This window comes from Athene noctua, chromosome 14, assembly GCF_965140245.1.
Source record: "Athene noctua chromosome 14, bAthNoc1.hap1.1, whole genome shotgun sequence".
In the NCBI taxonomy this organism is placed as follows: domain Eukaryota; kingdom Metazoa; phylum Chordata; class Aves; order Strigiformes; family Strigidae; genus Athene; species Athene noctua.
The window spans coordinates 8392745-8417053 of NC_134050.1; the positions used below are offsets into that span (position 1 = coordinate 8392745).

The window sequence follows — 24309 nt, forward strand, 5'->3', positions numbered from 1 at the left end:
CTTTCCTGTTTATTGTTATGCTGCCATAGCTCCCAGAATGTGGCAGAAAAGAGTGTGTGGTTGTCAAGTTATCCTGACACGTACTCTTTTGAAATTTCAGCTTTGGAAAATTGAGCAGTGTATGAAGGGGATCGTGTGGAAAGGGGTAGAGCAGCAGCAGTGAAGCATCTTTTGAGCAGTCAAAGCAGCAGAAGCTAAGTTCAGATGTGCTTCTGCGGTGACTGGGTGACTAAGTATAAATCCTTTCTGCGACTAGGGATGTAAGTGATTGTGTGAATACGAGGAGGAAGCAATAATTTCTATCCTGGGTGTTATTTTCTCAATAAAGCCCCGACCCCAGCTCCGCCCCGCCGCAGTGCTGGGCCGCAGCTGCCCCTCAGGCACTGCCTGGCGTAGAGGTCTGCTCCGCCGCGGACGCCGAATTTGCCGCTGCCGTGAGGTAAAAAAGCCGCAACTTCTCATGAGGGATATTTTTTTTAAAATCGTAAAGGCCGCCTGGGATCTGCTCTCGTAGGTTCGGGTGAAGAACCCGCGATTTTTAGTAGAGATTTGCCGTCACGTCTTTCATCCCCCCCGCCTGTTTACAAATCCTCGTTGCTGAGGGGGCGGGAGCCGCTGCCCTGCCCGCGGCCCGCTCCCGGCGGCAGACGGGCCGGGGGCCGGGTCGGCAGCGGCGGGAGGAGCCCCAGCCCCGTTCCCGCCCTCCCCCGGCAGCCGGTCACGTACAGCGGGCGGGGCCGCCCCGTCCCGGCCCGTCCCGTCCCGGCGGCGCGCAGCGGGCGCGGTGGTCGGTGCCGATGGAGGCGGGAGCCGGCCCTGAGGCGGAGCCGCTGTTGCCCCCGCGGAGCTGGCGGACGGGGCGGCGGGTCTGGCGGGACGGCGGCCGCTCCGCCGCTGAGGACGGTGAGCGCCGTGGGGCGGGCGGGGACGGCGTGCCCCGGGCCCGGCGCCGCGGGCTCGGCGGGCGGCGCTGAGGAAGCCGGTGCCTGAGGCGCTGCGGCGGGCGGCGGCGCTCTCGCCGTTCCCTCGGAGCCTGTTCTCCCCCGGGAGCGGGCCGGGCACCGGAGGAGGAGAGCCCCCGGCCTGCCGAGGGGCCGGGGCTCGGCGGGGTCTGCCGCCCCGCCGGCGTGTGGGCGGCTGCGCGGGGGACCGGCTCCGCCGGACCGGCTCCGCCCGCCCGTACTGGTTGAACACACCGAGCCGCTATCCCTGCCCCGAGGCATAAGCCTGGCGGCGCCTCAGCCTCAGGCTTGATTCGTTTTTTCTCTGACCCAGTCAGTGTTAGAAGTGTGACTTTTCAGTTCATCCCGGAAAAGTCTCCTCTGGTGACCTCAGCTTCTCTTATCATCAGGGTATCACTCATTTAAGGGAATCTTCTCTTTTTGTTGCCTGTTTGTTCAGTGTCGGAAGGACAGTGGGGTCTGGGAGAGATCCTGGAGGCACAAACCGAGCAATTCTGTAATCATCACCTGTGACTAAGTGTCACTTGCTCTGACTAAGAGTTGCAGAGTAAATTGGATATCCTTGGTAGCATGCATAGAGAATATGTGGTTTGTTACTTGTTTTGTTTTGTTGTTGTTGTTGGGGTTTTTTTTAAACTGAAATTGCTAAAGCAAACATTTTTTTTTGTAATTTCCCTTTTTTAGTTTTATATTAAGATCAGCTGCTTAGACTCTGTCCTTTCAGAAACGTTGGTATCCTCTCTAGGCTTGGTGTGTGCTCCGAAAGCATCAAGCTTTTGCTGTTCTTGCTGTCCTTTTAACTGATACTGTTCCTTTAAACAACTTTATTTTGGTCTCACTGGTGTGTGATTTCTTGAAAAAGATAAAATCTGTATTGCGTGAGTCTAGCTTGTCTCCTGTTTATGCTGTCTTTCTTGCACCATGGTTCTTATCAGAATCAGCACAAAACTGTGTTGTTGCTTATGCTCAGATAAACGGTGACATTTAAAAACTGTTTACAGTCTTTGTAGAAAATAGATGCTGCTGAATCATGTGAAACATAAAATCATCTGGGACCCGGATCAATGGTGGTTTTGGCATTTCTTGGAGCCTGGAGGATGTTGTTCTAGCACTGGGACAGACTCTTTCTCATTGTATCCCGTGCTGGGATTGCTGTCTCCTGGGAGGAGGTGGTACGCAGTGCTCCTTGGGCCTCTTCCCCTCTGTGGGAAGGTTACACTACCACCCGTTTTTTCTATCTCTAGCCCCCTCACCTTTCTCTCTCACCCTTCCTTCCTCTTTTTTTTTTTTTTTTTTTTTTTTTTTCCTTCCTCATTTTGGTCTTACCTGCCTGTGTGTCCCTTGGTGGCTTAATTGTCAGGTTAGTTACTCAAAGGCCAGAATTCAATTGAAACAAGCAATTGCCCTTTATTATTTATGTATCTATCTTCATATGGACTTGTTAGTAATGGGTTTTTAAATGTTGCATAGTAACTAATTTCGCGATACTTTATTTCACTTCGTGTACTTTCACCCCTTAAACTCTAATTTGTTTGGTACTGGGGCAGATTAAAAAAGGACATAATTTTGTTCTCATCTGACTGGAGATTTCTGTTGGTTTTGGAGAGAATAAGATCAATCTAAACTTCAGTACTTTTATTAAACAAAAGTAAAAATGCCTAGAATACTGGTGTCTGATTTTTCTAGCTTCACTTGACCGTACACTTAGTCAAAGAATAGTCTGAAGCTCTGTTATGATGTGTATTATTTAGGACTTGTCTCTGTATAGAAATAATCCAGACTTGTCATAGTTATTTGACTACTACTGTAATCTAGCTACTCAAGTATTAGAGAAAACCTTTTTAAAAAATACAGAAAGCTGCACAATGTGTTTATAGATGATTATTACTTATTTAATGCATGGTGTTGCTGATGGAGCAAACATGTCAGGAGCTGTGTGTGTACAGTGCTCTTTGTCATCAGAACCACGGCTGTGGTGCTTCTGTAAACTAATAAGCAAGCTGTAGGCTTTATCCAAAAGACAGCACGTGATTCTTATTTCTTCTCAACTTCATAGGTGCTGGAGCCGATGGTGACCTTTATATAAACCAAGCTGTAGTATTTATTGAAGATGCAATACAGGTAAATTTAACTTGTTTGTTGACTATTATGCTTCCTATGCTGGATATTTGTCACAATTTTTTATATGTTCAGGCAACCTCCATATAACACTGTCTTGATTTACAAAGCAAAATCAGAATTCCAAATGCCTATGATATGCATAGAAGAGATGTTTTATCCACACAATGAAATAGTCTTCAAGATTGTCAAAAGAGATAAAAGAGATGCTGGTTTGTGGGGTGGTTTTAGGTTTTGGGTTTGTGTTCCTTTTTTTTTGAGAATGACTGGCCTTACTGCTAAGAGAAACTATATGAGCAAACCCTGTAATTTGCCTCTAAATCTGACTATTTGCATAGTTTAAGAGCTGGTAGAGTTTAAGGCTAGATTCAAGCAAGAAGCTGGAACTCTTGCTTCAGCTGACCTTAGTGGCTTTGGAAGTCTTCATTCTCTTCATCTCTACTGGCCATTACTGCAGATTCCTAGATCCTGTTATCTCCCAGTTATTAATGCAGGCAGTGGGAATGCTGGAGGGCAGTTCTTGAGCTCTCTTGCTGCATTCAGATGGGTTTTGGTTGGAAGATTTCTGGGGATCAGATACGTTCAAGGTGTGCACTCCTGTCTGGAAGTGGATACTTCTCAGTGGAAGCAGAGTAACGGCAGCCCAGGAGCAGCTGCAGAGGGGCTGAGGAGATTTAAGCAAAAGCAGGCCAGTTCTGAAGAATTACAAGTACTTCCCTGGACTTAAGGCATGTTTTGTTTAGAGATGTAGGTGGAGGTCTCTTACATTCAGAATTAATTTGTTTGCATTTTATGGCTTTTTGGAAGAGAAAGACAAAAGATCCATGAATGGAATGAATGTTAGAAAGGTGAACTAAATGGCTGTTTTCGTGAGTACACAGAATAGGCACTGAATTATTACAGAGTAATGATACTACTTGCTTCAGATGACTCTCACACAGCTGGATTATCTGAGCAACATGTGATTTTTAGATTAGGAAAGCTTCATTAAAGTCTTTCCCAGTGCACACATGTAGACTACAGCTATGGTCATTGGTGACTGATACTTTAATAATTATTAACTTGTACAATAATTTCTTTATCTTATTGTGAAACTGGAATTGTCTCAAGAGCTTTGTTGATTAGAATTTGATTTATTTTTGTAATGTGATCTCTGTCTTTGAGAGAGACTGAAGGTAATGTTTGAATTACCCTTTTTTGCTTTCTGCCTCCAGTATCGATCTATAAATCATCGTGTGGACTCCAAATCTCTGTGGCTTTATCGATGGTACTATTCAAAAACTTGCCAATGGTAAGAACTTGATATTCTTTTTGCTTTTTTGTTTAGGAGTAAGTCTTTATAAAAATTATTCATCTTGCTTTTTTGTTAAATAATTAGGTAATTGTGCTTTTATCCTTATAAGAACTTACTGTAGGAAGCAAGTGGGTTGACTACATGTGAACATGACAGAAGTGAAAAGCAACAAGATACATGAAAACCTGATTGTGTAGATGGTTCTTTGAAACAGACGTAGGACTGTTGTGTAAATTGGACTGTTGGTATGAGTTACAGCACTGTGTGTTAGAGTTTTCCAAGTGTCTATTTCTAAACATGTTAAATAGTAGGAAGATAGTTTGCTGCTGTTAGTTGCAAAAGAACACCACCTAAGGTTATTTGGTGGTCAGCAGTTACATTATTTTAATAGAGGCAACAGCATGCTCATCAAGTGCTGCGTTGTGGTCTAACCCATTTGTGTTGAATATTACAAAGCTTGTTTTGCCTCTAAGAAAATTTACTTTACTGGAAGTATTTTGTTATTCTTTTGACTCATTTTGTGGTTTTGTTGGTTTTGTTTGTTTTTTTTTTTTCTTTTGGGGGTGGTGTGTGTGTTTTTTGTTGGTTGGTTTCTCTTTTTTTTTTTAATTTTTAATTTCGTCTCTGTCCAAACAGGATTTTGGGTTTAACCATTACTATAATCCTGGCTTTGGCTTTCATTGAAAAACCTTCTTCACTTACTATCACGTCAGATGTACGATACCGCCTTCCTGCGTGGAATCCTCCATGTGGCCTAACAGAAAGCATTGAGCTGCTTTGCTTTCTTGTGTTCATGGTTGATGTCTCCGTGAAGGTGAGCATTACATTCATCTGGTATTCAATGAAATACTAGGTGTGTCGGGCAGATCGAAAGATATAGTCACTGTGGCTTTCCTCCATTTTATGTCTTGGGAAATGTCTTAGAACTATTATTCAAATCTTGGATTTGCATGGTGAGATTGCTTTGCTACATTAAAGCCTTACTTTCAGGAGACATTAGACAGTGTGTATTTTTTTAATTAAAAACTTTTTTTTTTTTTTTCCCCTTAAGAAATATAAACTCCTGTTTGTGTGGAATAAGTGAAATAAATTTTACTAAGAGTACAATCATTTTGGTTTAGCTGCTTGTATTAGGCTATAGAAACTGGGGTATAGAGTAATCAAATATATGACAGTTCATTTAAACAAAACAAAATAAAAATAGTCAGAAACCAAACTTTTCTTTGGATACTTGTTTCTGGAAAATCTCTCTTTATGCTTATTAAATGGACGTGTTTCTTGCTTTGAAAGGATTCCTCTCACATGGCCTGTGTGCACCTCTCACTTTTACTGGCCTTTATTTATATATCTGAGCAGTCTATCAGGGAGCTCTTTATGAGCACTGATGTAAAATTACAAATACCTGGAAAACAATTGGTGCTGATTTACTAGGGTATTGGACTTTATTAATAAAACAAGCTGATTGGTTTTCTTTTTCCTACCCAGAGTTACTTAATTGGATGGGAAGAATTTTGGAAAAATAAATGGCTAATGGCTTATATACTGACATTAATTGTTTCCCTTACCGATTGGATTGTATCGCTGAGTTTTTTCTGCACAGAGGTAAGAACTGCTTTCTGCAGAAACAGTCAACAACTTGGTTGTGAATAGTGGCAGAGGAGAAGAACCTGCAAAGGGATAGTCAGCAGGGCTAATATTGGAGAATGAAGGGAGGAGGGTAAGGTAGTTTATTATTGAGCTATAAAGACCAAAAATATACTGAAAAATAGAAAATGTTTGGTGTACTGTAGCTTCTCAAGGAATTCTGTCTGATTCTGAATAAAAGATGTGAATTCATTGGTAAAATTAAATAAAGCTTTGTTGCTATAGTCTATCAGTAGTCAGAATACAGAGAAAACTCTGGTTGCACAGCACCAATTCTGTCATACAGTTAGAGAATTATGTTCTTAACTTGATTCACCCACAGAGTCTATGTAGTGATGCCTAAGTACAAGGTAATTGTATAGTTTAACAACTGCTTTCTAAGATGAATTATTTTCAAAACAGTTGTGTCCTGAGAGGAACGTCAGTTTTGTGGAATGGTTCTAAAACTGTCCTCCTTTTTGTGATAATGCAATCTCCTAATTGATTTTTGTTCACTTACAGTCATCATTAAGAAAATACTAATAAGGTAAAAATGCTGGGAAGTGAATGAGGCAGAAATCTTTAATTTTGATTCTTGTATCGAAGCCATTATGTGTTGCCTTCAGAAAACTTTTTGAAACTTTTTCAAATTATTGTCTGTATTAGTCAGGGTTAGGTTGGATGCAGTTGCTATTTTTAGTAACCTGCTGTTTAGTTGTTCATGCTTCAGTGGTCACTGCTGACCAGGAGGTGACGTAGTATCAGAGATGATCTTAAAATGTTGAAAGAACATGTCACTTAAGCTTATAAGCATCCAACTATAAGAAAAATGCATGTGTCCTCTTCATATTCAGGTGAAATAGATACAATGCAGCTGAAAAATTAATTATCTACGATGAATATTATGCTTATGGGGAATTCGGAAAGAAGTGACTGTGTGATAGTGAACAAGTAGTTTGAACAGGACTGTCCCATACAAAACAGTGGCAGAAAGTGCAGTTCAACTCCTGGCATGTATGAATGAGGGAAGAGCAAGGAAGAAAGTGATTTATTGATTTATTTATTTATTATTTTGTTGCTGTTATGTGCGACCCTGAGAAGACTGGTGCTAAAATGCAGGATGCTGAAATACTTGAAGTAGCTGTTAAGTCCCAAAATAACTTGAAGGCTGGCAAGTGTCTTGAATGCAAGAGTCAAACAGCTTAATTGCTTTAGTGTATGTTAAGGAAAATAAAGGCAACTACCTATTTGAGTCTTGTCAGAGCAGAAAATGCTGAGTAATTAGCAGGCCCTTTCATTATAAAAAGAAAAAGGCTGAAAATGGAAATCAAACCCTTATTTTTAAAATATGTATCTGGTTTTAGTAAAAGTAGCTCACTGTGAATTCCCTTCTTGAAACAGACTTTGGCAGAAAATATGACAATGCCATCTGTTGGCCTGCTTGTTATGTGTACCCAGTAGTAAAGTTAACATGTAATTAGTGGCCTGATGAGGCTATTGAAGTATCAATGTGCATTTTTAAAGCAATCTCTCATTCTTTGAATGAGGCACCCATAAAATCTGGTTTGCATGCTTTGTGACTTCAGTGGGACAGATTTAAGTTCTGAGCACAGCGTTTTTATGTTACAGTCTTGACTTTGATATGTGTATCAGTGTTTTTTGACAAACTTGTATGAAAAATATTTGTGCCATTAGATACTGAGTTCCCATAAGACTGGTCCATTGTTTTGTTTTTTGCAGGATGTGAGAATAAGAAGAATTCTTCGTCCTTTCTTTCTCCTTCAGAATTCTTCTATGATGAAGAAAACGCTGAAAAGTATCAACAGCACATTGCCTGAAATGGCAAGGTAGATAAGAGCATGCAATACATCCTTTCGCAGCAAACGTGTTTGTGTAGTATGGAGGGTAACTACATCTGAGTAGCTTCCTTCTTGATGGTCTTGTTAAGTGGTTGATGAGATCAGGAAGTAATGAATGGGGAATTGTGTTAACTTTTTTGTTTCTTTTAGTTCATAAAATTTCTCTAGAATGCACGTGATGTGACTCTGTATGTGACAGGTAAGGTTGCTGATGCTGGTTGAGTGGGTGTTTTTTAGTTTTTTGTTATGTCCAGACCTTTTGTAAGGAAAGAACTGAGACATATGATCCTTATTCTGAATCAAACTTGGATCATCTTCTGTTATCTCCATATAGCTTCTTAAAAATAACCCTGGTTTTCTTTATATGGCATCCTTTTGCATTTTTATCAAAGGCTATTAAGAATAGGATAAAGTTGGTATTAATACGTATGTTATGTTTTATTTCTAACAGTGTTCTTCTACTACTAGCTGTTCATCTGTCTCTCTTTACCATGTTTGCCATGCTGCTGTTTGCTCGAACAAAGGTAACCAATTATATTTACGCTTTGGTAGATCTCTGTTTTGGTGTTTTTTCATTACTCGCATAGCTGCACCATGTCTAGTTTATCAAACTGGTGAAACTTTTTTCCCCTGAAAAGGTCATGTTACCTTGTCAAACTTACTGGGATGAGTCTGAAGTCCATTTAGAGAGATGTAGCTTGTGCATAGTATCCGTGCTGTTTCTCTAAGTGTGTATTAGAAGGACCCTCAGATTAGCGTTAGAATCTCTTCATCCTTTAAACTTACCTTTTTGCTAAGTTTAGTTTCTTCTGGGTTTTCTTACCTTCCAATACTGGTATACTTACCCGTGCTTTGGTAGGTTTTTGTCTGGATTTGCCTGCATTACTCCAATATTGTGGTTTCTGATCTCTTAGTTTTTTCCTCTGTTTTTTTTCTTCCTGCTTTCGAAAAACAAATTTGCAATTTTGTGGTTAAAATCCCTTTTGTGTTCCAGTGTTCTTGGTATGTTCCCTCTCTCCGAAACTTCCTATATCTTAATGTATCATAGATTTTTTTTTTTTTTGTTCTTAGTTCTTAAGGCTTTTTCATAAATGTGTTCCTATGAGCACACATGTTGCATACTTCTTCCAGTAGTTTTAGTCCTTTCCTTAGTCTCAGTTTTGTACCTTCATTCCTACTGCAACTTGCACTTGAACCTGCACTTGATCAGCAAATTCCTTGAATTCCCATGTTACCAAATTTCTGAAATTAGCATCAGAGCTCTGTTTTCCCCCTTTGTTTAGTTGCATGCTGGATCTTTGTATTATCTCTGTATGTCACATCTAATTTCAAGTGTGAGCTTTCCCAACAGATGGGAAAATAACTTGTATACCTGAACCTGTGAATTTCAGATACATTTAGGTGATAAAAAGCAACTTAGAGAGTAGTCTTTTTTTCTTTTTTTGATTCGCTGGTCTAATAACCCTACAAACTAACTGTATCTAACAAGGCAAAATCCTGAAACCAAGTTCTAGAAATACATTTGGTAATTAAATTTGTGCCTTTAGATTTTTGCATTGTCTTGTGTATGTCCTCTAGAGGTACGTTTTTCCAGTCTTTGCAGCAGATTCAAGGGCTGTTTGTTCTGTGCTGCGTGATTCATGTTTGTATTATTTGCACTCTGCATCTCTTTTAGCTGTCTCTACTTGAACTTGGGGAAAATAAATATGTGGATGATCCAAGATCAGCCTCCCAGTGTGGTTTTGATGAAAATTCTGATAACATCTGAGCTTTAGCAGATCATATGATGTTTCCACTGAGACACAAAATAATTTTGATGACCTTAATTACCAAAGTATTTGCAAATACTTTTTGGGTGCTGTAGCACTAATCTTCCCTCCTGCCCCCAGCATGTTTAAGCTCTGTGTGATGTTGTCATTGATACTGTCCATGACATTTTCAATCTTCATTCTTTGCAAAACAGAACAGTTGCCTGTCTTCCACCTTCCCAACAACTCCTGTGATGTGCACTAATCCTGGTTATAGCATATTGCTTAATGTTGTGTACTCTTAGTTATGTGAAATTTATTTCCTCTAAAATGAGGACTAAGCTTTAAATACATCTTCATGTACTTTGTTGAAGAGAGACCTAAAACTTGTCTAGCTGTGTTCTGTGTAGATCTTACTGTCATTGATGTCCTGAGTATGTAAGGGGATAACTGGAGAAAGGGGAAAACCCTTGTTCTGAGGAGTGGCAGTAACTTTTGAGCAAATAAGTACTTCAGAGGATGCTCAGTTTTCTATTTGGAAGTCAAAGGGGAAGTGAGAGACCCATTTCACACTCAGTGGGTGTATTAATAGAGCTGTAGGTGTTTAAGAGGAGCTTAAAATCTATAGGCAAGGATCTTTTGTAACATGGTACCTATTGAGGCAGCTCTTCGTTACTAAGGAAGTGGTTTTATTTCTGTTCTTCAGCATACACAAGAGCTATTTTAATATTGTCCTCAAATTGTATTATGCTTTCGGACAAGTCCTGGAGCGTAGTCCTAAATTTCAGGGTGATGAGGTTTCCATCTGTGCTGAGCTACAGCATGCTGTAGTTGGAATAGCAAAGAAAGCAGCTTCTACCCTACCCTAATTTTTATAATGCAAGTTGAGACTGAAGATGGTATTTTAATCTGTGATTTATTAAGCTTTCTTATTTTTTTTAAATCATGTTTAGGGAGTCCTTTTACCTCCAGTACACTAATATCTCTTGCAGGCTGAGAGGTGATGGTTTTTATATCAATCAAGGCTGGCTTTAGATTCTTATATTGTTTGTTTGTGACGCTATTGTTCTTCCTGGGTCTGAGGTGCTAGCTAGACATAACTTTTCTATATTGAGCTTCTGTGTCTGTCTTAGCTTGCTGTTCTTCTTTATGTTTTTTTTAATGGCTGTTAATAAGTGAAATGATTGCACTGTATTCTTACACGTTGTCCTCATTTTTATGCTTGTCTTGTGCTTTTTTCATGGGGTAGATTTGATTGTGTGTGTGTAATTGATTATTGACTGATTTTTTAAAATTATTTTTTTTTTCCCCCCTTCCTTGGTAAGACAGTCTTAGTGATTCTTCAGTGTTTCTCTAACAATGAACATCTCTTTGATTAGGATGGCCAGCAGGATAAGGAGTGGGCAGGGTATTTCCGGAATCTGCCAGAATCACTGACATCACTGCTGGTCCTGCTAACTACTGCAAATAATCCTGATGGTGAGCAATCTTTCAGAAATAACTCCTCTCACTTTTCAAAGAGTAATAGAGTAATATCATCTTTAGACTGCTATAACTATTCTTTCAGCTGATAGTTCTTAGTACAGACAGAGGAAGGTTATGTAAAGATTTTTCATGTCTTTAGTAACTTGATTCTTGCCTTCCCTTTGGTGTAATTATATATGAAACTAAAGTGGAGCTATGCAAGAGCTTTTACAAATTGCCCAAAAATGATAAAGGTCTTCAGTTTTCATCTTAAGCATTAAATTCTTACTTACTTTTTTGTTAAATCTGATACAGTGATGATTCCTGCATATTCTAAGAATCGAGCCTATTCAATCTTCTTCATACTCTTCACTGTATTAGGTAAGTTACCTCTTGTGTTCAGTTATTTAAACACCCTTTAACTTTGACACTTCTGCATACCAGCTACAGTGTGTTATTCTTCTAGGAAGGTTTAATCATGAACTTTTCCTTTTTTGTGTTTCTTGCAATTATTATGTAGTGTCACATAAGATAATTTTCAAGGCAGGTACTTATGTTTGGTGGGTTTTTTAGTAACATATCATTTGGGAATGGTTATATCACAGTATATTAAATCATTAAAAACATTTTAGAAATCAAACACAAGAAAAGTAATTCTTTTTAATTTTTACACCTCATTTACTATATACATTGAAACTTCTCTGAGAAACAGCTATGTATTTCAATAATTCTTACTGCATCTCTTTCTCCAATAGGCAACTTGTTTCTGATGAATCTGCTTACAGCAATAATATACAACCAGTTTCGAGGATACCTTCTGGTGAGTAGAGCATTCCTTATTTCTGTATTCTACCATAACCTTAAAACTGTGAAGCTCTATGTATTAAGTTTCAACTGTGTAATAAAGCAGTATGCCTGTCCTGGCTGTTGGTAGAGTTTTAAGATATTTAAGGTTCTTTGATGTAGATACTTTTCCTGTTATATGCTGTTACAGCTTGATACACTTCCATGACAAAATTACCTGCTTGTATACTTCTTTGTAAGCCATGGATCTGCAACTTTTACTGTCATACAGGGGAAAAAAATACTAAACTATTATAAAACTGAACAAGGACAAGTGAACAAGTAACATACTTGATCTCTGTGAAGAAAACCTGCTAATCTATTTAAATAGCTATTGTTGCAAATCCTAGCACTTAATTTCTCTGAGTATCACAGCATTAGAAGCCTTCAATAAAAAAAATCACTGCCTAAAACAGCTTCACATTTGGTATTTTTTACTTTATGTTTACTGTGGTGGGTGGCTGTGATGTTAGAATGATTAGGGCAGTCTGCTCCCTCTGAAAGATGGACTTGAGCCTTGTGATTGACTTGAAGCAGTTGCCAGTAGCTATGGCAGTTATTCTTGGTAGTACTCAGTCTCAAATAAAAGGAAGCTGTGCTTACTCTCCATGCAATGACTCATCTGTGCAACACTTGAATGTGCTTCTGGAAGATGCCTGATGCATATGTGATTCTCTCCATTTTGTGTAGTGTGATGGTCTCTTTTGACTCAGGTGTCTATATTAGAGAAGCAAAAGTTGACAAAGTAAGTGTACTTTTGCATGTTGTTCAAGGAGAGTGCAGTCTGTGATGATGATTAAACTCATCACTAAAAGTTCTTTTTCCTTTATTAACAAGGTGTGTGATGTGCTTTGTTGTATTATGTACGTCAGTTGTTTAGTCTCCAACTAGGGGTGTAGTTTGGATTCCCTTATCAGGAAACAGCATAAGTGCTTTTGTTTCCTCTGTGGGATAGTGCAGTTGAACAGCCTGGGAGGAATTGAAACGAACTGAGGCAAGAATATTTTAGAAAGCAGACACAAGTCAAATGAAAGATCATCTAGGTTACTTTTAATAAACTGTGCTTCACCCAAGAGGTTAAATTTGTGACTTTCCTATTGCTATTCCAAAAAGAGATACCTGACTGGAGAGGTGGTGGCAGGAAGAGGCTGCATGGAGATCTCCAGAACGGGATTTAGCTCCAGCAGTGAATACAGAACATCCGAGGTGCACCACAGCTACTTAGCAGTTAACACACATAGTATATATAACACAGTGCTAGGCTAAGTGTTAACAGTCATTACACTGATGGCACACAACTGAACCTTTGGTCAGGCAGTCGCCAGTCAAAAGGGGGGCTGTCAGTCTCCTGCTCCTCAGAACAGGGTAAGTGTTGGTCTTCCTGAGGTGCTATCTTAAAACTGTTGGAGGTTTTTCTTTAAGCTTTGTATCTTCCATGATGAAATTCTTCTTTTGAGTCTTGAGTCAGTTCTTCAACAGTTTCTCTTAGTTGTTTTTTTTTCTTTTCTCTTGCGTATTTTATAAAACTTCACAGTTCAACAGCAATGGCTTTGGTAAAGCTCAGTCAGGGCAGTGCTATGCAAAAGCACTTGAGTCTGACAGCTAAACCTTTGGACTGTAGGTTAAGCTTTTTTCCCTTTGTGCCAGTGCAGTGATGGCCTCTCTAGTTTGGAATGAACAGCATTTCCCAATTGTGTACGTTCCAACTGATCTTTTCTCATGGCTGTCATTTTCTTCAGGTTTACTGGCAGGGGAAACTTTGTGAGTTTTACTTTGGGTGTGATTTCCCCCTTACTTACAGTCTTAAAGTTCCTTCATTACTTACATCCCCCTTATACATAGTCTATAGTTCCTCCTCCTTACTGATATGGAGCCTTTTAGAGAAGTGGACTTCAAGGCTTGAGGGAAAAGTGAAATAATAGCTCCTCTAGTAGGGCTCTGGAAAGAAGGTCAAGTGTGTTGGATAGTAAGGCTTTGGCAATATTGCACAGAAGGAATGGCCCCCACCCTCTTGGGAGAGAGGGGTATTTAAACCCAATATGTGCAAAAGGAATTTTTGTAATCTTTTCCTCCTGCTCTGTTTCTTCCCTTCTTTCTCAATTTTCCTCTTTGCCATGTGAGAGCATGCCATAATCTGACTTCCAATAAAGCAGCTGAGTTTGAAAGTGATTACTCTGAAAAAAGGAAAAAAAAAAAAAAAAAGAAAAAGAGCATGAAAAAGCTGTGTCTCTTTCTGTCTTCTTTTTGGCAAGAAGCTGGAGTTGGACAAGCTGTCTTAACTCCTTGCACAGTAGTACAAATTCCTGTGAATACTCAAACTTTGCTGTTGCCGTTGTCTCCAGAACAGGCGTGTGCCTATGCAATCCAGAATTAAAAATAAACTGTGACCTGGATGTCTACTTGAACTGCAGAGACTTGTTTGCTTCCTTCCTTCCTTCTTGTACATGGTGTTCTGGAAGGGAGCGAGGCCTTGGGAAGTCTCTTATTCTGATCTCTAATCACAAGTCTGGGCTGTGTGCCAGAGGATCGGTGTACTATTTGACCATAGGACATAGTATTGCATGAGGAACTGGGCAGCCCTCATCTATCCAAGTGCTTCTGGTAGGAACAGGTTTCACTGATTTCAGCGCGCCATTCTTCACGGTATTCCTTTCAGACCATGGAGTGCCTCTCTGTTTGGACCTGGTATCTGGACAACTAGATCTAGTGGCTAACAGCAGGGATCTTGGTGGTGGGAGAAAGAAAAATGGTATCTTGCCTTCCTGAAAAATTATTTCAGTTGAACAGGTATGGCCCTTCCTGAGGCTTGCAGTAGGTTCTGTCTAAGGTCTGGACAAATCACTTACAGGTCTTATTTGTATCATCTAGTTGGATTTCCTTGAAACAGGTGGAAATAAACTGTCTTCTCTGTGGTGTTTTTACTGTCCAGAAATCGGTTCAGTCCTCCCTCTTCAGGAGGCGACTGGGAATCCGGGCTGCATTTGAAGTGCTTTCTTCCCTGAAAGAGACTCCTGCTAATACACAACAGTAAGTGAAGAATGCTCAAACAGCAGATTATCCTGGAGAAAAGAGCAGGTTTTTGGTCGTGTTGTTTTAGTATATTTACTGAGGATCCTTTCTTGAAAAATGGCTTTTTGCTCACCTCATTTTTTCTTTAACACTTGATGCTCATAACATACTGTTTGAGACTCTTGTGGTGTCTGTTTCCTTTTTATTTCTACTTCCAATTTTATCTGCTTTTCAAAAAGAGAGGCAGGAGTGCCTTTGGAACAGCTGCTTTTGCCATCAAGACTGTTATTTGTTTAAGTGCGCATTCTATTTTCTTTTAAATAGGTCGTATGTCAGTGTTGGGGCTTTACTGCAAGTGCTGCGGAAAGCTGAAATGGATTCTGGCTGCAAGCAAGCCATCATGAGAGTAAGAACTGGATTTTCTTAGTCTTTATGTGGCTGTCAAACCCTCTGATGGGACAGCTGTGGAAACTGAATTTTCCTTCATCATGCCATTGATGTAGGAATAGAAGCTTTCAGTTCAGCTTCCTTTATGCTGCTTTCTTTAAGCCTGAACAGTGGCCCAGCTCAGTGTTTTATGTTTTGGTCTTCAGAACAAAAGCAGTCTCTAGGCAATGATTTAATCTTAAGATTGCTTCTACTTTGGTTGATGTGTTGACGAATGCATTCACCTTCAGAGAAGTGTACAGTAATGTGAACTCTTGATTTGCAGAGCTAATTTTTTAATTTGCTTTACTTTCTCTCTGGAAGTAAAACATTTCTCTCTGTTGTCTAGAGCTACTGTCTATAGCACCTTCCCTCTACCATTTGAAAATGTCTTTTTTTTCATTGGATTTTAGCTGTGCTGCTCCCTCTAGGTATTAATACTTGTATCAGGTTACAGGGAGGGTGGTTTTCCTTAACAAAAGACTTAATGTTGCAGTTCATGCCATGATTTTCAGAGATTAGAGAAATGATTTAACTCTAATAGGAGATGTGAAGATTATTGGTGTGGGTTCAGAAAAAAATATCTAAAAGTAATGTTGCTTTTTGAGAACAATGCAGTAGGATTTGAAAGTCCACATTGTAAGATCTTCTGCCAAAAGGAAGTATCAATTCAGAGCTCATGGTTATGACATCAGCAGTTGGCTGGCTCTAATGTAAAGGTTGGAAGTGGAAGGAAGAGGTTTAGATGTATTGCTTCCCGTTGTTGTCTGGGATAGAGAATGTGTAAACCAAGTTGCCTGAGAATAAACATCCTGCTCTGTAATTATGCTGAGCTGTCCATTGCATTGTTAGTTAGGTACACAAATCCAAGTTTTAATTTTTCTTGATGCTGGTGGGTTTTTTTTCTTTTTCTTTTGTTGCTGTGTGTGCTGCAGTTGAAGTTAGTGTTTAGCATGCTATGGAAGTGTCTTCATCATGTTCCAATTTGTGAAATAAAAAATCCTTTTAGGTAGCAACTTCCGCAGAACAGTGGTAACTGACGTAATATCTTCATCCCTTGGATCATAACATAACAATGGCAATACTAGATGAAACTAAAAACTTAAGTATGTCAAAAGAGCATGCACCTTCTTAAGCAGCATGTGACCCCAGAGGGAAAACAGAAAAGGCGAGACAAACCCCAGAGTCTTGTGGCACTTTTGTGTTAAAGCAAAGCAGTATTGAAGCATACTCTAATACCTTGGTGGAGGTTGTATTACATCTCTATTCCAAGATTTTTAAGATGATCTTAAGAGTGTTGGCACTCTTTGAAGATGCACCTGTTGCAGGTGTTGATCTGAATGTTTTTCTTTCATGTGAAGTCACTCAAAATGTGCTCCTGTGACCAGCTGTCAGCTGCTCAGTTTCAGAAGCTCTTTGAAGAACTAGACAAAGATGCCGTTAAGCAAGTACGTATCTGACAATCATTTATAAAGTGTCGTAAGTTGAGTGTGGTCTTGTGCAAAATTAAGTGAGAGCGTTGTGTTATAAAGCATATAAACCAACTTCACAACTTGTTGAATGCAAGGTGTCTGATTTTTAAGTTGTTCATGGATTGCTCTTATAGTCACGAACAGCATTGCTTTGGGGGCTTCTACAGTGGTGGTTTGGGGTTGACAGGTAGCATTCAACATACAAAATGCATGGTTGCTTGTTCTGTCAGCATTTTTAAGCAACTTGGCGCGGTGAGATAAATGAAGGCTCTGTGTGTGTATTTTGTTTGTAAGGTTCATTACGAGGGAACAAGGAATAGGAGTTAGACTTACATCACAGACCATCTGAAAATTGCTATGGAGAAATGAGTGCTCTGTACTTGGTTTTGGCTTTGATTTTGATGTCTTTATTTTTGATGAAATGCGAGGGCTTTGTTTTGTTGTGACAGTCTTGTGTTAAATCAATGCACCTCTGCTATATATTAGTCTTTGCAGGGAGCAATAAAATATTCTCAGGCTAAGTCTTTCCTCCAGTCCCTGAAGGAAGAATGAAATGTGGATTCTTCAAGTGTTCAGATGAAGATGGGCAGAAAGCAGTCTTCTCCACTTGGAGAAAGAGAGAAAGAAAGAAAGAAAGAAAGGGGAAAAAAAATCAAACTTTTCGAGGGTTAGGAAATGTTCTCTTCTATGTTTGCATATAACTAAGACTTATGAATCTTTTAAGGAGATTAAATGTTGGGAAATAGGAAAGGAATGTGTACAATTAGTAGCTTGGTGTTTAGTTTACCTGCTTGAGGCATTGGAGAGAGGTTGGGTTATCTCCCCTTTTCACCATTATCTTGTGTTGTGCCATAATCATCAACCCACTGGCTAATCAGAAATGATCTTTTGCTGATAATGGCCAGAGCTTGAAAATATCCTCCTCCTGAAATGTCAAAATTAGCATGTGGCCTTGAGGTTTTGATTTGAAAATGTCTGTTTCTTAGATCTGAGATCGGGTGTGGGTTTCCTCCATTATTATTAAGATGCTTATGCTTTGTCTCTCAGCAAATCCTTTGTGTTCTTTTCAGCATCCTCCCAGTCCAGAGTACCAATCCCATTTTATGCAGAAAATGCAGTTTGTCTTTGGCCATCCCTACTTTGGCTACTTGGGAAATGTTGTAGCCCTTGCAAACATTGTTTCTATCTGTGTAAGTAAAAGGGTTGTTTTGGTTTGGTTTTTTTTCACTGTGGTACAAACTTCTGTTCTGTTTTTGTTCTTTTGTCTCTGTTCTGATAACCACCAGCAGATATCCATGTTTGGCATGCTGTAGTCAAGCAAAGTCTTAGGAGAGAACACTTGCAGATAAAAAATACATTCTGAGCTGCTTGAAAAGTTATGTGCAAAGCATAAAATGCTTGTGCTTTAAAAATCTGGCTTATGCAGCAGTAAAGCAGTGGATTCATAAAATATTTCTTGTTGTTTAAGGTGGTTTTGGTGATGGATGCAGACAAGCAGCCATCCGAAAGAGATGACTTCTTCCTGGGGGTAAGACGCAGCAGTATTCCTACAGTTATTACTGTTTCATGAGATGTCAATAATTCTAATAATTATTTTTATTTGGGGGGTAAAGGTTATCAACTGCTTCTTCATCCTATACTACCTGCTGGAAATGTTACTGAAAATCTTAGCAATGGGCTTAAAAAGATACTTGTCATACCCAAGCAATAGATTTGATGGACTTCTGACTGTAATTTTGCTGGTAAGCTTTTTGTTGACTTCTGTATTCCTGGATTTGTTAACTAGGATGATTAGGAACTGCAGGTTCCTCAGCTAGTGGAATTGCTTTTTATTCAACACTAATATGCTAAGTTAAACAGCAGGATCCAGTGTTGTGGTTTTTAATGGCCTGAACGTTTTGGTTCTCTCAGGGTCTCCTTTCTGAAGGCAGGCTTTTTTAAATTGATGGAAAAGGTGAGCTTTTGTATAAGCAGCCTTTTAAATTTTATTTGGAACCGTTCAGCTCTTGGAGTTGAATTCATAAGGAATTCTGTTGCATAGCTAAAAATCACTTTTTTTTTAAATTAAAAAAAGTGGCAGATTATTTGTTATTGTACTATGTTATTTGACATGTAGTAGTATATGTTATTATATTATTTGTTATTATATTTGTTATTTGGTAAAAGCCTGAAACCCATATGGCAGATGAGGCCAAATTCACAGTTAATGTAATTCACTGTATATCCTTACGTGTCCCTGTTGGATGATGTGGGTACATTGGCTTACTTTGGGGAATACCTAATCAAATGTGACAATTCCAGAATTTTAAAATGAGTCACATTAGCAGCTTAAAGCTCTAGAAAGTGTTTTCTGTCAAGAAACTTCTCTAATTTTTGAAACACAGAATTACGAAGTAAGGTTTTGACTTTTTTTTTTCTTCCCTAACTAAAGGTTTTGGAGATTGCAACTTTTGCTGTGTATGGATTTCCTCATCGTGGTTGGTATGTAATCTCTGTGAACTCTTGCACTTTGCTCGGTGTCTGGGGTGGGACAGGGGAATATACACACAAGTTCATACATGCTTATGTCATCACGCTATGATTGTCAGCCCAGGCCACAATTTACCAAACCTCGTACAATTTCTCACCCTTGTAGTCACTAGAGGCCCTGAAATCTGGATAAGTGAAAGAAAATAATTACTTTTTTTCATAAAATTTAAAGTCCTTTTTAGCTATTCTGAGAAGGATGCATTTGTATTACTTGTGATCTGATGTAAAATAGTATCAGAAGACCTATGCTTACTAAAGGTGCGGGAATGGGAATTGGGTAAAACACACACAACAAGCTACTAACCTAATGTGTTTCAGTATCAGATTGTCCATAAACCCAATTATATAAATTCCCAAACAGCTGGCAAAGCCCCTTGTACCCTGTATGTAGATTGAAGTCTGAGTTTTGTTTCATTTTGTAAAATTTTGTAGGAAAATTCCCATGGACTTGAACTACTTATCTATATTGGAACAGCAAGCAGTTGTATTTTGATTTTTCTTAAGTTCAAACAGTTCTTGGATAGCTATCCTGATCTTTTTTTGGTTATCAAACACATAAAACCCATTGTTTTCTCTCTTAAAATTTGAAAACTGCCATCATAACAAAAGAGGAAAGCAAAAGACTTCTGGAAAATTTCAGGGGTGATTCGTAACACATTCTGATACTTTGTCTCTTTATACAAGCTCTACTCTTAAGGCATTGCTGTCTCTCCCTAATTTTTCAGGATATTTGTCATGTTGCCTTTCAGGAAGTTATCTTAATTTACATTAGTATCTGTGAAGACATCTGGTAGATCTTACAGCTTGAAATGGGTTTATTTTTGAACACTACTTGCACTCCTATTGCTCAAAACCAATGATTGCCGTAAGAACATTAATTGCTAATAATCTAATGGCATTAACTATTGATCTAACATAACTGATTGTAGATGAATTTGATTTTGTCCTTTGATTCTGAAACGTAGATAATTGTTTGCACTACAGTAGTATCCTGAAGCACCAGTGACACTGTGTCAGCCACTGCAAACAGATTACAACCCAGATGAGTCCTGAGTCTTAATGCTGGTTACAGTGTGTGCTGTTGGTAATTGATTTGTGTGTAGATATAACATCTTCAGGACAGGACTAAGATGTAACTATTATTCTAGAATACACGTTCTATGCAGTGTTGTCTTAAATATTTTATTTTATTATTAGAGTTGAATATTTTGGTGATGCAAGTCATGATTTAGCATCTGTGTTACTAAGGACCTTTTTCATTAACATTTTTTGTCCCCCACCACCTGCCCACCTTTCTGGTGAAGAAGAATCCGGCATGCTGATCAGGCTGAGATTTGAAGTGCATGTTTATGACCTGTGGAATATGCATATAAGGAAGAAGCTTGGCAAGGCATTCTGTTAGCTTAGTGCTTTTTTTTGGAGCCTAACTTCAGCCAAGCATACCCTGAAGAATTAATGCATGTCTTTGTGCGATTTCCTGAAGTATCTCGCTATAGCAGTATTTTTGTTTCACTCCGTTTTCTGAAAGGACCCTCTGATACCTCCCCCCCCAGCAGGAGGAAGGCCACTTACCCAGGTATTTTAGTATAAACATGCACTTCAAAGAGCACTATATGCGTATTTAAGAGCCCAAGGTAAATAGTTCACTTTCTTCATCAGTTATTAGAGTCTACTGTAGCTGAGATGCCTGCTGAGCAAATTAATCTACTTACTTTTACAGATTATAGATTTTTCTATAGAATAATTCAGGCTGGAAGGGACCTTGGGAGGTCTGTAGTCCAGTCTTCTGCTCAAAGCAAAGCTGGACTGAGTTACTCAAAGCTTAACTCAGTTGAGTCTTGTAAACCCCCAGTGACGGAGACTTGCACAACCTCTCTGGATAACCTGTGCCTCTGTCTTACTGTCCTCATGGTTGACAAGTTCTTCAGTTCTTCACTTATATCTGGTGTGAGCCTCCACCCTTTCAGCTTACACCTAGTGTCCCTTGCCCTCCTCCTAAGCCCACTGAACAGCCTTGCTCTGTCCTCTTGAGGGCCGCTTCCGAAGTCTTGGGAGGCTGTTGCTAGACCCTCCTGAAGCATTGCTCTCCAGCTGAACAAGCCCAGTTCCCGCAGTTTCTCTTTGTAGGGCAGGTGTATCATCCCCTGATCATCTTGTTGGGCCCCTGTTGATCTTTATGCAGTCTGTCCCTTTCCTGTACTGGGGACTCCAAAACTGGCTGCAATGTTCTATCAGTTACAGGTTATAAAGAGTGTTTACATGAGGAAATAAAACTCTTCTATTTCTCTCCAGGTTTATTTTAATATGCCATGGATGTTAACCAAAAGTTATGGAGAATTTACAGTTACCTGCAGCCCAGTAGATTTAACTGTCTTTCTGTCATGGGCTGTTTCTCTGATTTGTTATTTTCTCCCATCTTTTCTAGGAGACCCGAGTTCATGGGCTTGTTATCCCTGTGGGATATGGTGCGATTGGTGAACATGTTAATTGTGTTCAGATTCCTGCGGATTATTCCTAATATGAAGGTGTTTATTTATCCTTTCACATTTCTGATTTCTTTGTTGGTCAAATTGGGAATTCTGTTAAAGCATTTCAGAATAATGTGTAAATTGCAATCCTGTTGCACCTGGGTGGGATTATATCTCAGCTCTAACTGTCCAGACTATTGCACAACACCTCACAAACTCACTGTCTCCTTAAGTGGTTTTCTCTGTCGAGGTGACAGGGAAGTTCTCTTGACGTCACTGCGACTGATGCTGGTATTATAAAATGAGCAAATGCACCCAGAAAGACTGGTCCAATTTGTGTAATGCTTCAGTCTTAATTAAATGAGTGGATATGATATCCTTGAAAGACTTGGTACTGAGGGGGTGACAGACTTGCTTTCACTAGACGCTGCAAGACGTTTTGGTCATGCAAACAGTTATGTGGGATGAATCCTTCTTTGCACTTCTCCCGTATGGGTATTTCCACCAGCATACCTGTACTTGAATCTGAAATCACTTGGAGTTATTTGATTGTTTGTTATAATCCTGCATGTAGACTTTCTTGAAAGCTAAGCCCAAATTAGCGTCAGGTGCAGGAATTGTATCTTAGTTCAATAAGCCATAAATATCTACCTGATGTAATCAGAGGTCATAATGTCAGTGGAAAGTGTAAACTAGAAACTCTGTGGATCAAATGCGAAGCTGTCACTCTGGAGCTGTGGGGCACTTGTGACTTTTTCCTGTTCTAATCTTACTAAGAATTTAGTCCTTTAAGTCACAGTACCTGTGTATATTTAAAATTTATCATAATGCCTATGTATGTAAAGGACTACAGTGTTGTTTATTCATTTTAAGTGCCTCATGGAAATATCACTGTATGAAAGATGTCCTGAATTTAGGTATAGCTTACTTTCCTTGTTGGTATTTCTTTGTCCTTTTAGTGAAATAATTTGATGTGAATTGGAAGTGTGATGAATGTCATGCATATAAAATTCTGCTTTGTTTTAGTTCATGGCTTTGGTTGTTACTACATTGCTGGATCTGGTAAAAAACTTGAGAGCCTTTGCAGGAATCCTTGTGGTAAGTCATGATTCAGGACTGTAATTTATTTTTTTATAGTTAGCACTATAATAAGGGTATGTCATCAAACAAGAAAACAAGGTTCCTTCTTTGACAATCACCCTGAACAGTAACATTTCACCTTTTAATCAGCCAGTTCTCCTCCAGGGCATGTCTTGCAAAGCCACAAGAAACTAATGCTTTGTTATGGGCTGCACAGTGACAGTGACTCATTTACAAGTTTCCTTTAGGAGTGCCTTTAAAAGAGTGTTTGAAACTTTCTCAGAGTGCTTGCCTCAGGCTGGATACTCTAGTTTCAAATAAAAACTCATCTGATGCTAAAACAGGATTAGTTTTTCTTACCCTGGCTTGCTTATGTTAAATTAAATAGCAAAACATCTTGTAAATGCTTTTCAGTTGAGAAGGCCTTGAGCTGGTTTGTTTGTTTTTTGAGAGCCTCTGCCATCCTGTTTTAGGTGTGCCTGTGTGCAGTGTATACTTTGTAAACGTGTGATTAAAGGATGGATCACAATGCGTGATGTCAATTACATAAATCCTCCATTTCCCAACTCTGGAGTTTCTGGCTTTGCAATGATGTCTTCCTGGTAAAGCAAAGAAGTGCCTGGGTAGTGTTTTTTGTTGTTGTGTGTGGTTTCTTTAGCGTACATGAATTTGAGGTAATGTTTAGTGGCCAAGGATTTGCTGTGTATTAGGTATTGTCTAAAAAAGTTTTTCTAGTCTATATAATTAGCATGCAATTTACCCAGAATATCTGTTTTTGTCATTAGTAATCTCTGCTTTCATCTGTAGGAGAGAGGCCTGAAGTTGCAGTTTGGACAGGTTTATGTTGCGATATGAAATATAGAGATTGGTTTGGGCAGAGCTAAGTTGATAACAAATTTGTTGTGTTGTACAAGCCACACAGGCCACTGTGAGCTACTCTTGAAAGAGAAATACTTTGGGAGTGCAGGAACAGGGCAGTTAGCCTTTGCAGATAAAAGTATTTCAGGAGCATAAATGCCAATCTTGCATATGCTACGAATGGGTTCAGTATAATGAAAAGCTTTTCATTACTCAATGTATTAAGCTATTTAAAGGCTGACTGCAGTTTTGCTAATTTTGCCAGTTCTTGGTTAAGTACATCCACTGTGCTAAAGGAGCAGACGTTTGCTTGTCACCTCTGTCGGAGGCTGGTAGGGTTGTGTTGTGGATAGGTGGGGGAGGCAGTGATTGGCATTGCTGCTGGATCAGAGCCCCTACATCAGAGCCCTCAGAGAGAGCAATTTTGGGGTGAGCTGTTTTGTGCTTTACACTAGGACCCAAAGCTGTGTTGCTACTGGCATGACCGCACCGGGGCTGTAGCATTCTGCTGGAAGCTCTTTTCATTCCTGAAAGACATTATTAAGATGACAGCAGC

General features: G+C 39.4%; 1 protein-coding gene across 1 annotated transcript in view; it reads left to right on the plus strand.

Annotated features, from left to right (window-relative positions):
* Nucleotides 1–790: 790 nt before the first annotated feature.
* Nucleotides 791–24309, plus strand: part of TPCN2 (two pore segment channel 2) — a 31699-nt gene continuing 8180 nt past the window's right edge. Inside the window, exons 1-19 of the mRNA XM_074918529.1 lie at nucleotides 791–903; nucleotides 3019–3083; nucleotides 4295–4371; nucleotides 5011–5188; nucleotides 5860–5976; nucleotides 7738–7844; nucleotides 8308–8380; nucleotides 10984–11083; nucleotides 11384–11449; nucleotides 11824–11888; nucleotides 14841–14938; nucleotides 15245–15326; nucleotides 16708–16794; nucleotides 17889–18008; nucleotides 18287–18346; nucleotides 18432–18560; nucleotides 19250–19299; nucleotides 21773–21872; nucleotides 22842–22913. Coding sequence (XP_074774630.1) covers nucleotides 798–903; nucleotides 3019–3083; nucleotides 4295–4371; nucleotides 5011–5188; nucleotides 5860–5976; nucleotides 7738–7844; nucleotides 8308–8380; nucleotides 10984–11083; nucleotides 11384–11449; nucleotides 11824–11888; nucleotides 14841–14938; nucleotides 15245–15326; nucleotides 16708–16794; nucleotides 17889–18008; nucleotides 18287–18346; nucleotides 18432–18560; nucleotides 19250–19299; nucleotides 21773–21872; nucleotides 22842–22913 — 1752 coding nt within the window. The 5' untranslated portion in view covers nucleotides 791–797. The remainder of the gene's footprint in view (nucleotides 904–3018; nucleotides 3084–4294; nucleotides 4372–5010; nucleotides 5189–5859; nucleotides 5977–7737; nucleotides 7845–8307; nucleotides 8381–10983; nucleotides 11084–11383; nucleotides 11450–11823; nucleotides 11889–14840; nucleotides 14939–15244; nucleotides 15327–16707; nucleotides 16795–17888; nucleotides 18009–18286; nucleotides 18347–18431; nucleotides 18561–19249; nucleotides 19300–21772; nucleotides 21873–22841; nucleotides 22914–24309) is intronic.